The sequence below is a fragment of the Mauremys reevesii genome, linkage group 8 (assembly GCF_016161935.1).
Source record: "Mauremys reevesii isolate NIE-2019 linkage group 8, ASM1616193v1, whole genome shotgun sequence".
NCBI lineage: Eukaryota > Metazoa > Chordata > Testudines > Geoemydidae > Mauremys > Mauremys reevesii.
Genome location: NC_052630.1, coordinates 74,765,859 through 74,779,079, shown reverse-complemented (window position 1 = coordinate 74,779,079; position 13,221 = coordinate 74,765,859). Strand labels below are relative to the sequence as shown.

General features: G+C 39.9%; 1 protein-coding gene across 1 annotated transcript; it reads right to left on the bottom strand.

Moving 5' to 3' along the window:
• Positions 1 to 1,827: 1,827 nt before the first annotated feature.
• F3 (coagulation factor III, tissue factor) lies at positions 1,828 to 11,037 on the bottom strand. Its single transcript, XM_039486778.1, has 6 exons — positions 10,818 to 11,037; positions 9,020 to 9,134; positions 5,491 to 5,675; positions 4,854 to 5,035; positions 4,562 to 4,721; positions 1,828 to 2,814 (listed from the first exon to the last, which is right to left on the bottom strand). Exons 1-6 carry the CDS (start codon positions 10,903 to 10,905, stop codon positions 2,669 to 2,671), a joined length of 876 nt encoding a protein of 291 aa, XP_039342712.1. The 5' UTR covers positions 10,906 to 11,037; the 3' UTR covers positions 1,828 to 2,668.
• Positions 11,038 to 13,221: the final 2,184 nt, after the last annotated feature.

Genomic DNA, 13,221 nt, shown 5'->3' with positions numbered 1-13,221 from the left:
CACAGTGCACCGCTCTGTAAGTTGATGCTAGCCACGGTAGTGAGGATGCACTCCGCCGACTTAACGCGCTTAGTGTGGACATGCACAATCAACTGTATAAAATCGATTTCTAAAAATCGACTTCTATAAAATCAACCTAATTTCATAGTGTAGACATACCCTGAGAGACACTGAATTGTGCTCCATGGACTAAAGGGAGAATTTCTGGCAATTTGAAAATGGAGCTCAACTAGGGAGAAATGGGGGGTTCTCATTAAGCTTGAAGATGCCTCGCCTCCACCACCGATGTGGAGAGAAACGCACAGCATCCTGCTCTGTACAAGGCTTTTTCTTTTATTATATTTTGGCCTTCTGTACAGTTTCACTCTCCATATTATAAGTACACACAATAAATCACAAATAAGGAAAGGATGTGATTCCTTTCTGCACAGGTGTCTGCTATTAAGAAGGTGAGTATGCTGAACTAGTTACAAGGAGTAGGCAGATGTGATGAGAACAGGCAAATGTTAGTTCATCTAATGGGAAATAGAAATCCACACCTTTTTCTGGATCTGCTCCAGCATACCTCACTTTCTCACACACACTCTCTTCTAGTGAATTCAGTGAGGCACCCATGCATGAAAGGAGAGACTACTTGCATGTACATAACTAACCGCACTGATTAAACTGAAGACTATGTTCCAAATTCTAATTTCTGATAGTGTACACCCAGACAAGCCCCTTGAAAGCAGTGGAGTTGTGCAGGAACAAGTGAGAGCACACCATGGCCCTCTGCCTATTTTAATCTGCTATACATTTTCTTTGGTAGAATTGTAATAGTCTCCTGTGTTGCAAGGCTCTGGAATGGTGCAGTATTTAGTACCAGGCTAAACAATAATCAGCATTCCAAAAATGCAGGCGTGTAATCTCTTTCACAGTTTGTCACTTATGCAAGCCCATAAACGATTTGTCCGGAGTTGTCATATGAGTAATGATCCAAGTTAAGCTCATAATCACATTATTTTCATTTTATGCCTCTCAGCAGCAGACTTTCCCCCACTGCAAAGAGCCGAGTTTGCTATACTAGAAGTAAGGGGTGAACTCTGATTATATATGCTCCCCCAGTTTGCGCACAACTGGGCTAGAGTACAGGAGTCAGAACTAGGAAAACTTGGTTTTAATTCCTGGTTCCACTGGGTTGCTGTGTTGCCTTAGCCCAGTTATGAAACATCTCAGTGACTCTGCTACCTCAGCTGTGGAACAGGCATACAAATATTTACAGTATTTTACCTTCTCTTATAGCAAGTCCTGTATAATGCAATAGAGATTATATTAATAGAGTTCTATATAAATTGCTCTAAACGTTTATAGAATGTAAAGGAATGGGACATGCCTACTGTAGGTTGGTATAAAAATTCTTCAAGATGCTATTCATTCCCTAATAAATTCAATAGGACTGTTCCTTAGGGCAGTTAAAATGCTTTGATGGCAACAGCTGACAAGCACTAAACATAACTACAGTATATATTTTTAAATCTCTAGAGATGATACAGCAAGCCAGGCTACACTAGTAACATATGAAGTGGGATTACTCAGGAATTAATACAAAAGTAAGAGCAATCTAGGACACTTCATGACTTTTTGTCCAGTTCAAGAGTTGTGTCTTCTCATATGGTGTTTTTCCCCTCTATGGGGTAGCTGACTGGGTGTTCTGTTTTACAAAACAATAATCTGAGGCCTGAGTTTCTAAAAGAGGCCAAGCTCTGCTCCACATATTTCTTAGATCCATGTTTAACTTTATTTCTAGAAGGAACATTGCTCTGCAATAATGAGTCTTTTGTTTTCCCATTCACCTTTATTTCAGTAAGAAAGTACATTAAATAAGTTACCACAATATATACAAATATACCAATATAAAATTATTCCCATTTATAAAAATCATAAATATATTAAAAATTGTAGCACCTCCAAATCACATCACCAAAGTAGTTCATTTATATAGACATCCCATTATAAAAATAAGTAATCTCTCAAGTGTTTAATCATCAGTATAAAATATAAGTGATAAATTCTACTTCCTATTGAGTATGTGCAGGAAATTAGTTACCTATTGATTCAAATGAATTGCAAATATTGCAAATTACTAAGTTTACTACTTGGAGTTGTCCTAAAGTATATTTAAAAGGTTAGACAAGTAATTCTGTGTCTATATTGATAGCAGGTTCCTCTTTTGAAAATGACTGTTAGTTTGGATCTGTTGTATTATGGTTTTGAATGTTAAGGTTTTGATATGGTACTCTCACTACCTCACAAGTGAACTTGTTAGGATGTCATATAGACAGTCATAGGTTATCAAAACTAAATAAATATCAACTGATATACAGAATAACCCATTTAAAATTGACTTATCCAAAAAGTGCAGAAGGAACAGTAGTGTTTTCATACTTGTGAGCTAACATTTCATCAGTTTACTAACATTGTTAAAATCAAAATAAAACAGGGTTTAAAAAGTAGTGTTTTTTGCTTTAAATATAAAAAAAAGTTTCACAGAAACAGGGAGTGTTCCTTTACACTTAAGTAAAGGTTAATAATATTTAGAGACAGTAGTTTTTTCCCCACAAGTACCATAAGCGTTTGTCTGGGAATGCAGCAGCATTTGAAGTAGTAAGAAAAGGCACTTGTGTTTTTCCTAAACATCATTAAGCGGCATGGTTTCTTTTTCCTTTGCAGCTTTTGTTTTCTTGCATTTATACAGGGCCACAGACAAGCCAATGATTGTAATGAGGATTACAATGGCTGCAGCTGCTATGATAATAAACACTTCAGTTCCATATGCTGGTTGGAGGAGAGGGGAGGGGAAGAGAGAAAAAGCAAGCAAAGAATTAATAGCTCATCAGTGCATACAGATTTTTATATAGTGGTAATTTGCTTTACCTTAATGTCATAACTAACATGGGACCCAATCCTACAAAGGTATTGAATACCTCCCATGAAGTGCGAAAACCATTCAGGTCTCCTTGAAGCCAGTCCCTTCCTATGAGGGACTCTGCACCTCAAAGGATCAGGCCCTCAGTTATAGCCATAAATGTCATGCTTGTGCAACCGTTTTGTACACTAACAAACTTATTCTAGGGTTTTAAACTGGCAAAAACAAGAATAGTTTGTACAAAGTTTACTGAACTCAAATATTTTGTGATATCACATTGAAAATTCTATATTGAGGGAATGGTTTATTTTTTGGGTGGTGGGGAGAGGACAATGACGTTTTGGGAGAAGAAAAGGTTTCTGCTTATTAATATAAAATGCACAGATTCTTTCCCTATTGGGAAAGAGGAGGGAGTATAAGGGAGAGCTGACAGCACTGATTTACAACCTGATATACGGTATTTTCAGTAAAATGGTTGATACCAATGAAGGATAAAGCTTAAAAACAAACAACCTCCCCAAAAACCCCCCCATAAAAACAAAAAAAACCCACACACATACACACACCTTCCCTCCTCCCCTCCCCTTCAAAGCAACTACTATCAAAGGGCACAATGGATAAGTCTTCTTTCCAGTGCCATTCCCTCACTGACCTCTTCATTGTTTCATAAAGAGCTTATATATTTGCCTGGTTGGACACATTTTTAATGTACAAAATTTGGGGAAAACATAGTTAGGATTATGGGCGCTGCAACTTGAAGGACAGTAAACCTTAAAACAGTGGTTCTCAAACTTTTGTACTGGTGACCCCTTTCACATAGGAAGCCTCTGAGTGCGACACCCCCCACCCCAATAAATTAAACACACTTTTAAATATATTTAACACCATTATAAATGCTGGAGGCAAAGCGGGGTTTGGGGTGGAGGCTGACAGCTTGCGAACCACCCCCCCCCCCGTGTAATAACCTTGCAACCCTCTGAGGGGTCCCAACCCCCAGTTTGAGAACCCCTGCCTTAAAAGATCACCTGCACTTGAGAAAATGACTAGAGCACAGGGAAAAAGCAGGAGTTAGCCTCATTCAAATATATGGACAGCTCCTACTGACTAAGTCTTCCATAGTTTACTGGCATGCATATCTAAAGGCTTCATTATGCAAGCACTCACTATTGGGCCACTAGTTGGGAAAACTTCATTATATGTAAACTAGTATTTATCAAAGGCAAGAAAAGGGAAACAAGAAAAATATAGGCCCAATGATGAGGCAATTTGAAATCTCAGTGAAAAGTCATCAATGCAGGCCACCCAAAGAGGAAAAACATTTTTTTTTAAGTGAACAGGTAATTGTGTATGGTGGACAAAGGTGGGATGTTCAAAAGTGCTCAGTGTTGGCCTAACTCAGCTCCCACTGAAGTCAATGGCAATTTTGTGATATGGTAGAAATCTCAGTGATGGGTTACCTCATGGAGATTTCTTCTCATGGGTTTTCCATGTGGGAGGGGTAAAACGGCCCATAGTAATTTAAACAGGAAGCCATTTATTCTGGAATCAATAAAACTTCTATACCTCAATGTTTCATACAGAGAATTAGAATTTTTTGTTGAAATGCATGAGACAGCAAGAAAAACAGTCTATTTACTTGTTTCACCAGATACATACCAGCCAAGCCGTCTCTCTGATGACGGGTACAATTCATCTGGCTTTCCTGACTTTTGCGGTTCTCTCTGCGAGAGAGAATAGTTGCCTGTACATAGAAGCAGTAGTTCTCCCCTTTGTCAATGCTTATTTCAAACTGATTACTTTTTGTCATTGCCTCTTTCTATGTATAAAGAAAAAAAAAGACTTTCTTCAAGACATTCTTTTTAAAGTGTTAGCTCTTAATAGCACAGAAGTTTTGTAACTATAAAACATACACAATCAGAGGTATAGGAAGTTGAAAATAAGGGCTTACCTTTCCTGTACTTTGATCTTTCCAATAATAGAGTGTATATTCCAGGTCATTTTTAAAAATATCTCTGATACTTTTAAAGCTTTTATTGGGAAATCTGTATGGTGTAAGTGGATCTTCAACCAACACTTTCAGCTTGGAGTCAATTAGTTCATAAGTTTGAATCCCTGGTTTCCCAATTGTAGCTAATAAAAACATTTTTAGAATTAATTCTAGGCATAGTAAAAACTTTATTTGCAAAATATCCTTTCCACACAACATTCTCTACTACCACCTCAACAAAACAAAATACCCCACACACAATCTCTCTACTTTACCAGGTTTAAACACAGTGCCTATGTAACACAGTGACTGGCGCAGTCAATGCATATTAATAAAATTTCAACCCAGTGCATGGGGTTCACGCAAAGCTCTAGGCACCACTTAAATCCTGTGTTAAGAGATAAAGTGGTGCATGAGGTCTTATGAAGTCCCCCGCAGTGGGCAAGATTTCAGCTACAGCTAAAAGGTGGTCAAGCACCACAAGAGCAAGAACCTAAACAGAAAAACTAGGCTCAATCCAAGCCCCATTGAATTAATTGGGGTGATAGGAAAAAATGGGATGTGATATAACAGACCATTACTAGGCAATCCTACTTACTCTGATTGTAAGGTGTGAATTTTGGGGAGATTGCGTAAGGCGGCTCCTCAAACTCTTCTGTCCCGGAAAGCATTTCAGACACTATGTGTGCAGTATAGGTGTCTTTTACCTTCTCCAGTTTGTCAGTAACATCACACTCTGTTTCTTTTGTGTGGACGCACACTTTTTCCCAGTTTGAGTTGATTCTGAAAGGAACCAAGAATGAAATATTGATATAACACTTTCTGAACAAAGTTTCATGCATATGCATACATTCATGCATGTCCTATACAATGCCTGGGATAAAATGGTTCTCAGTAATCGTCAAAGTCCAGAATTTTTACAATGTGTTCTGAATACATCATGCTTGTACCTGTAAACCATAGTCTGCGTAGTTGAGTGTAAAAATCCATACTATGCAAACATGCTTGATTCATAGTTTAAAAAGTTGAATCAAGCAACTAAAATTTAACTCGCAATGAACCAATCTATCTGCCTTCTCTGTCAATATGCAATGTATAATTAAGGAAACATGTTTTCTTCAGGGTATGCTTTGATTTGATAACATTTTCATGTCTGTACATTTAGCAGGAAATTGCCACTCTGAATAATTTTGACACCGGGCATTTTCCCCCCTGTATAGAAAGCAGTAAGAGGTGAAATATTCACAAATGCCTCAGTGACTGAAGACAATGGGACTTAGAGGTTCTTTAGGACATATCTGGAAATGTATTATTGCTTTTGAGTAAAATTTTCAAAGGCTCTAAGTAACTTAAGAACCTCTAACTATCTTGAATGCACTGTTAGGGATGTGGAGGAGAGGGATCTGATAGGGACACTATACATAGTTCATAAAAGAGACTATTCTAGCAAATGTTGTCACTTGTTTACTAGATATTCTGCATATGGGTATGGGCCTGGGCATAATTAAAACCATGTAACAACATAATCAGTACTAGTCATACAGGAATAAAAGTTTCAGTTCAGATACATTAAATAATAACTGACTGCAAAAAATGACACACACTTCTCTGGGTGTCTAAATGGCAAAGTTTGTGTATTTTTCAGAAATTAAAACAAGCAGATTTTTTTAAAGATATTTGCAAATGGGAAAAAGTGTCTTTGTCCCTTTTTGCTTCCTGATGATATAAAAAGGAAGCAAAAAAATTAAGCTTATATATGCTTAAGAGCAGAAATATCAAATCTGGCCTCCTCTGTTTTTGCTGGAGAATCAAAGGACAAGTGTGAGGGCTTTCACGTAGTTCAGTTGAAATGGCAGGAGTGTTGAGTGTATGTTAACAAAGGGATTTTCCTCCACGTGTTTGTCAGAATTTTTAATTAAATAGGAGTTTGCTCAGATTTCAGTTTCTTGTGATGTCATAATTCTATTAGTTTCAAAGTGGTTTACAGAGTCCTCTAGAAAAGACAGGGATGATAATACCTGATCTTCATAAACAGGACAAAAAAACAACAAAAAAAAAACAAAAAAACCCACACACCAATAACCCATCTTTGCGGATTTTTTAAAATCCACAATAAAGAAGCAAAAAAGGACACAAACTTTTAAAGTTAAGTTATCTTTATCTTTTTTCTCTGCCCATGAAAAATCCCATCTCGCCGGTGCACAGTAACTTTTTAAAAATTCCCATAAATGAAATCCTATTTGAGACACAATGCCCTACAATTATTCTTAGCACAAGCACTGTGTTTTTGAAATCTTTGGACCCTTAATTTATCTATATAATTTGTAAAAATTAAGGCTCCAAGATTTGAAAAACAAAACAAACAGTGCTTATGCTAAGAATAATTATGTCCATATTAGTACAGCTGTGGAGATCTACAATACTTACTAACAAATCTCCTTGTACAGCTGTCTTCAGTTTAAAAATTAACAACTATATAGGCCACACCCATTCATTGCAAGTAACAAAGGTTACTTAAACTTACATTGTTTAGAAGTTCTCTCAAGTTTCCATCCTTTTGGAAGTCTAAATCAACTAAAATACTATTTTTAGCTTTCTTGTGAATCATTAATTGAAACTAATTGTGTTAAAGACGCTTCTGCCTATGAAACTACATGCAAGAAAATCTGAGACATATTCTTGAATTAGGACCAAATCCTGCTTGCCTTACGTGCACAAACAGTCATATTCAATTCAGTTCGATTACATACAATGAGAATTTAGCCCTACAAAAGAGCCAAATAAAAGTAAAAGGACTAGATTTAGGCACCTGAAGAAGAAAATCGTTATCTAGTGGGATTTTTTTAAAGCGCTTAATGCCTAACTCCATAATGTCTGGATCTTACACCGCAAGTCAGGTGAGCAGACTGCTGCACTCATATGGTGTACCACTAAGATAGATGGAAATCAGTGTGGGTGCAGCAGTAAACGTGCCTGGATCACAATGCAGGATTGGGGCCTATGTCCATTTGTGTCTGTCGGCTTGGGCCTTTAGATTGCATTATATCAGTGGTTTTCAACCTTTTTCCATTTGTGAACCCCTAAAAAATTTCAAATGGAGGTCTGAACCCCTTTAGAAATCTTAAGACAGTCTGCGGACACCCAGGGTTCCATGGACCATAGGTTGAAAACCAAACTGCATTATGCCATTCTGCTTAAACATTTGTTTTTATATTGATTTTATAAAGCCAGTGTCAGGAACATGGCAAAGTACGTTTAACCCCACCCCATGTGCACAGAGAAAAAAATCCACAAGTGTTATTGGGTATTTCACCCATTACTCATGAAATTTAGCCTCCAGTTGTAGACATTGGAACATGCCAGAAACTATTACAGTACAATGCTTTCTAAAAATGTGCAGACGGTTAATAATGCAGTTTCTCTTTGGGGCATGTTCAGTCATTGTTTTCATGTTAATTCATAGACTCTGTGCACAGTGAGCATTTCATATTTGTCAGTTTTGTAATAAAAAATAAAATTAGGCACTTAATATGTGCTTGGATTTTATTAGCCCAGTGTTTTGTAGAAGTCTAACATTAATGTTATAAACCATGAATTGGTATAAGTCTAGGAAGTTACATGGAGGAGTCATTTTTTTTAAGGTTACCCAGTGAGATTAAGTAATACTGATCCACTTAATGATTAATGTATTAGTTAAATTAGAATAAAATTAGTCATATCTCTGAAAATTCTCTCAACATTAAAAAGAGGGAATTGTTTTACAGATGAAAACTATGGTGTTTTTTTAAATGTAGAAGATCAAATCTACACAGTCTTCTTGAATGGGTGTAATGTTGCAAAATATTTTGGGCCAAGTTTTCCAGTACCAGGTGGCCTGTACTTAAACCGCAGTGTCAGGATCTAGATGCGTACATTTTATTTCTAGAACGAGCAGAATCAGAGCCAGGAATCAGGTACACTCTGCATTACATTCATAGACTCAAGATATTTCAAATATTCTACCGTGACTACACTTTTTTCTGCCTCAATCACAAATGTCTTTTTAAAATTTACATTCACTTCTAGTGAGCATGGAGAGAAGGGCAGGGGTACACCAGGCACTCGTACTTACAATTATATCTACTTACCCAGATATTTTTACTGTATAGACATAGTTGGTTGGCACAGGTTGCCACCGTAGTATTGTTTTGAAATTGATTGATGACCAAGTTATATTAACTGCTGTTGACAGTTCTGAATTACCTTTAGAGACAAAAAAAAAAAGAAGTTATGAGTCACACTGTGTGGAGCTCTAAATTGATTAGATTCCCTATTTAGCAGAAGAGAGATTTCTCTAAGTAAGTATCTGTGATTATAATAAAATTCTGTTTGTGAGAAATAATTCACAGAAATCATACTTATTTTACTTCTGCCATGGGAAATTCCTTTTTAATGCTGAATGTGGGAAGAAAGTTCCTCTTCTTCCCCTTGGTGATCTGAATCTTTTGTAATTCAGCATAGTTGTTTCCCTGGCCACCAAATCAAATGTGCAGAAAGACCATTTGATACATCTAGGAACAATTCAGAATTGTGCTTGCTTCTAGTGTTTCCTTCTGCTGTTTAAGCCAACACAAGCACTTTATAATGAGTTTGCAAAGACTTGAAGAAAATGTGAGATTTTGCATAATATTTGCAAAGAATCCTGTGGCACCTTATAGACTAACAGACGTTTTGCAGCATGAGCTTTCGTAGTGGGTGAATACCCACTTCGTCGGATGTGCCAGACTAACACGGCTACCCCTCTGATACTTGCATAATATTTGACATTCATATTTACCATATACAGTATAGGTAAAATTCATCTACAGTTATAGTTGCTGTGGAATCCAATAACTGAATTTCCTGATTTTTATTCAGATGAATTCTCAGCCATAGTAATTGTATATTATTTGTATTTCTTTTAAAAAGCACACAGACAAGCAAATTGCATACTAAAATAAATGCACAATTTCATTCTATAAAAGTGTCTAATCAGTTAAATAGTTATGTTTATGTAAACGTGTTTATAGTGTTCTGTGCATAAATAAAAATCAGTCAAGAAAAATAAGTGCATGTATTGTATTATTGTTTACTCTAGTATTAATTTCTTAATTTTCAACCATTTCCAATCACAAATCGCTCATGGGCTCCGCTGGCATCAGTTTAGATTTCAGCAGAACCCTGTTGATTTCACTGGTGTTTCATGGAGGCATGTGGTCCATTTGCGGGGTCTGGCCCCAAGTACATAGCTCCCACCAAACATCCCCAGCAAAGGAGGCAAGCCAAGTTAGATGATGGGGAATTCCAACACAACAAAGTAACTCTTGCCCCTTTAGCTACAGAAAACTTGTATGGGGTTTCTGGCCACTGATCATGCCAGGTGCAGGAACCAAACCAGTTACAGCACCTTGTGCCACACAGGATGCTCCCTCACTGAGGGCTCCTGGGTTATGTTTTATCCTCAAAATCCCTCCTGCAACCTCACTTCTCCATTGGCATACCCAGGCTCCATTCCAGACACTGTCACAGAATATCAGGGGTGGAAGGGACCTCAGGAGGTCATCTAGTCCAACCCGCTGCTCAAAGCAGGACCAATCCCCAGATGGCCCCCTCAAGGGCTGAACTCACCACCCTGGGTTTAGTAGGCTAATGCTCAAACCACTGAACTATCCCTTCGCCAGTCTTTACACCCCCCACCCCCGGAGCAGCATGTCCCACACGTATCTCCGTGTGCCCCTTGTCCCCTGCCGCGGGCAGCCCCTCGGGCCGGCGCAGCGCAGGCAGACTGGCTCCACGCTGGGACAAGCCGCAGAGAGGCAGCTCCGTACAGTAACCTGGGACCGGTGCAGGCAGCCCCGAAGGCACCTGGTGGCGCTGGGCACGCAGCCCCGGGGCAGCAGCACGCACCTGAGCAGGGCTCCAACCGGGAGAGCAGCGCGGCCAGGAGCAGCGCCCGGCTCCAGGCTGCTGCTAAGGCGTCCCAAGCGCTCGCCATCCCTCGTGTCGCGTCGCGTCGCGTCCTGCGCCCTCGGCAGCGGAGAAGGGAGCGGGGATCCGGCCGGAGCGGTGCGAGGCAGGTACCAGGAGCGTAGCGGCTGCTGCTGCCGGAGCGGAGTCTGCCAAGGAGGCGGAGTTGACGCTATTTATCGCCGGGCCAGGGAGCCAGACGGGGCGGGCTGAGGGATGAGTCACGGGCGGTGATTCAGTTGCTGCGCCTGCCGCACGGAGGTGCGGAGCTCTGAGCCGCTCCCCTAGGCCAGGTGCCCGGGGTCAGGGGACAGAGCGACCGAGGCGGGGGCCCCGGCGCTGCTGCGCTGCGGGCTGAACCGCGGAAGCTGCTTGTGCTGCTGCGAATGGTGCAATACAGAGGCGGGCAGAGAAGTGAAACCCCAGTTCCTGGGAGAGCCGGGGGTGGGGAGGCGGCGACGCTTCTCCCTGAACCCGCTTTTTATTTCCTCCCTGCCTGGCGGAAGAGGGCAGCACAGTCCGGGGAGCTCCGCTGTTCTGACCTAGCCTGACCCCTTCCCCTGCTCTACCCCGAGCACGCAGCAGGCTGCCTCGGGGGAAGGGCTCGCTGGCCGGGCCTTCAGGAAGGATGGGATCGCACCTCGGGAGTCTGTAGCCTGTGCTTCGGTGGCACCCCCCGCCCCAAGCCCCTTCCTTCCAGAGAGGGGCACAAAATCGCGGTTCAGTTCATCTGCTGGTCCCATCAAGGGGTGGGGCGGTAAAGGAACAAATGCTGGACCCTCATGTGCATGACAGCATTTCCACCTTTCCTCTGGTACTGGCCAGTTCTGGGGCCATATGCCCCTGGGGGGTTGCAGCAGGTGTAGGGTCTCAAACTGGAAAGGAGAGGGGAGAAAGTCATTCAAACAGGCCTGGTTTTGCAGTGTTCTTTTATTTAGTACCTGGATTTCAAGGTGGTAGAAACACCTTTCTGCACCATGTATCGGGGTGGCCAAAGTTACTCACTAAATTGCCCTGTTCTGTTCAATCCTTCCGAAGTCTCTGGCACTGGCCACTGTCAGAAGACAGGATACTGGGCAAGATGAATCACTGGTCTGATCCAGTATGGCCATTCTTATGCTCTTAATTTCCATTCCTTATAGCAAAACTGTAAGGAAAGTTGAATGAAAATAAAAGTTTAAGGGAGCGTAAAAACTTCACATAAATGGCTCTTTTCTATAACCAAAGGAAAAAGACTTCTCCATATAAACTTCTCTTCAAATTAATACACAGACCAATGAATTTACAAGGTCATAATCTTGTAATCAAAGAATTTATTGCAGAAGACAATCTAATCCCACATATACAATAAAAATGTTATACAGAGTTAAAGAATGCAAGCTTTCTGCTGGAAAAGTGCAGCTGCATAGTGGGATACAATGCTGAAATTTAATCTAAAACAGTGAAGAAAAATTAGACTTTGTGGCTGGTGCTGATTAATAATTTTAAATTATGAGCTATGTAAGCACCTTAAAATAGATTAGATTAATTATGATGCAACACAGGGTGGTTGAATTTAGCTTGGTCTTTAAATACTTATTTTTAAATTACAAAACAGAACTGACTGTTTAAAAGATTTTATGTGCTGAGCCTGCAAGTAAAAGGCAATTAAAACTGAAATGTTTTGTAAACATATACAGATGCTGACCTCCTCTTTCTTCTCTCCTTCCTTTTCTCTCCTCTCTCTCTACCACAGACTCCAAGCATTAGACTTTGTCAAATTCAACTTTGATTACAGAGGAAGTCAGCTTCATACCATAAAATCTACATACGCTTTCTCATTTGATAGTATTTTCTATATATAGCATTGCTGCTATTTTACATTTTATTTGGCACTTTTCAGATCTCCAAATAAATACAATACTGAAATGCCACAGCCAGAGGGGTCACTGCAAAATAAAGTAGGGTGCCATGCAGGAAGGAAAGTGCAACAGGATATCTAGTATCCACATGCAGCATAAAGAACTTCTGTTTCTAAGGCTGAGTTTAAAAAAAAATAAAAATAAAAAAGTGAGGCAGAGAAGTAAGCAGTCCTAGTCAGAAAAAGAGATGGAGAGAGAAGTCAGGACGATGTAGTCAGAGCACGGATAGGCTTGTGGTTAGGGCTCTTAACTAGGACTCAGAAGATTTGGATCCAATGAGACATGGTTACAGGCTTCTACATGATTTTGTACAAGTTACTTATCTTCTCAGCACCTCATCTGTAAAACGGGTATAATATGTTCCTCCTTTCCAGAGATGATATGAGACCAACTCCATAAACACTTGAGAAGTATTCAAATACTATGGTGATGAGTGCTATATA

Bases quoted from the DNA above. Each gene is read 5' to 3' on its own strand.
- F3 (XM_039486778.1), bottom strand. From the start codon at position 10,905: ATGGCGAGCGCTTGGGACGCCTTAGCAGCAGCCTGGAGCCGGGCGCTG. The intron at 5,036-5,490 runs GTAAGTAGGATT...TGTTTTTATTAG, and splicing joins ATTCACACCTTACAATCAGA to CTACAATTGGGAAACCAGGG. The intron at 4,722-4,853 runs GTAAGCCCTTAT...CTTTATACATAG, and splicing joins AAGATCAAAGTACAGGAAAG to AAAGAGGCAATGACAAAAAG.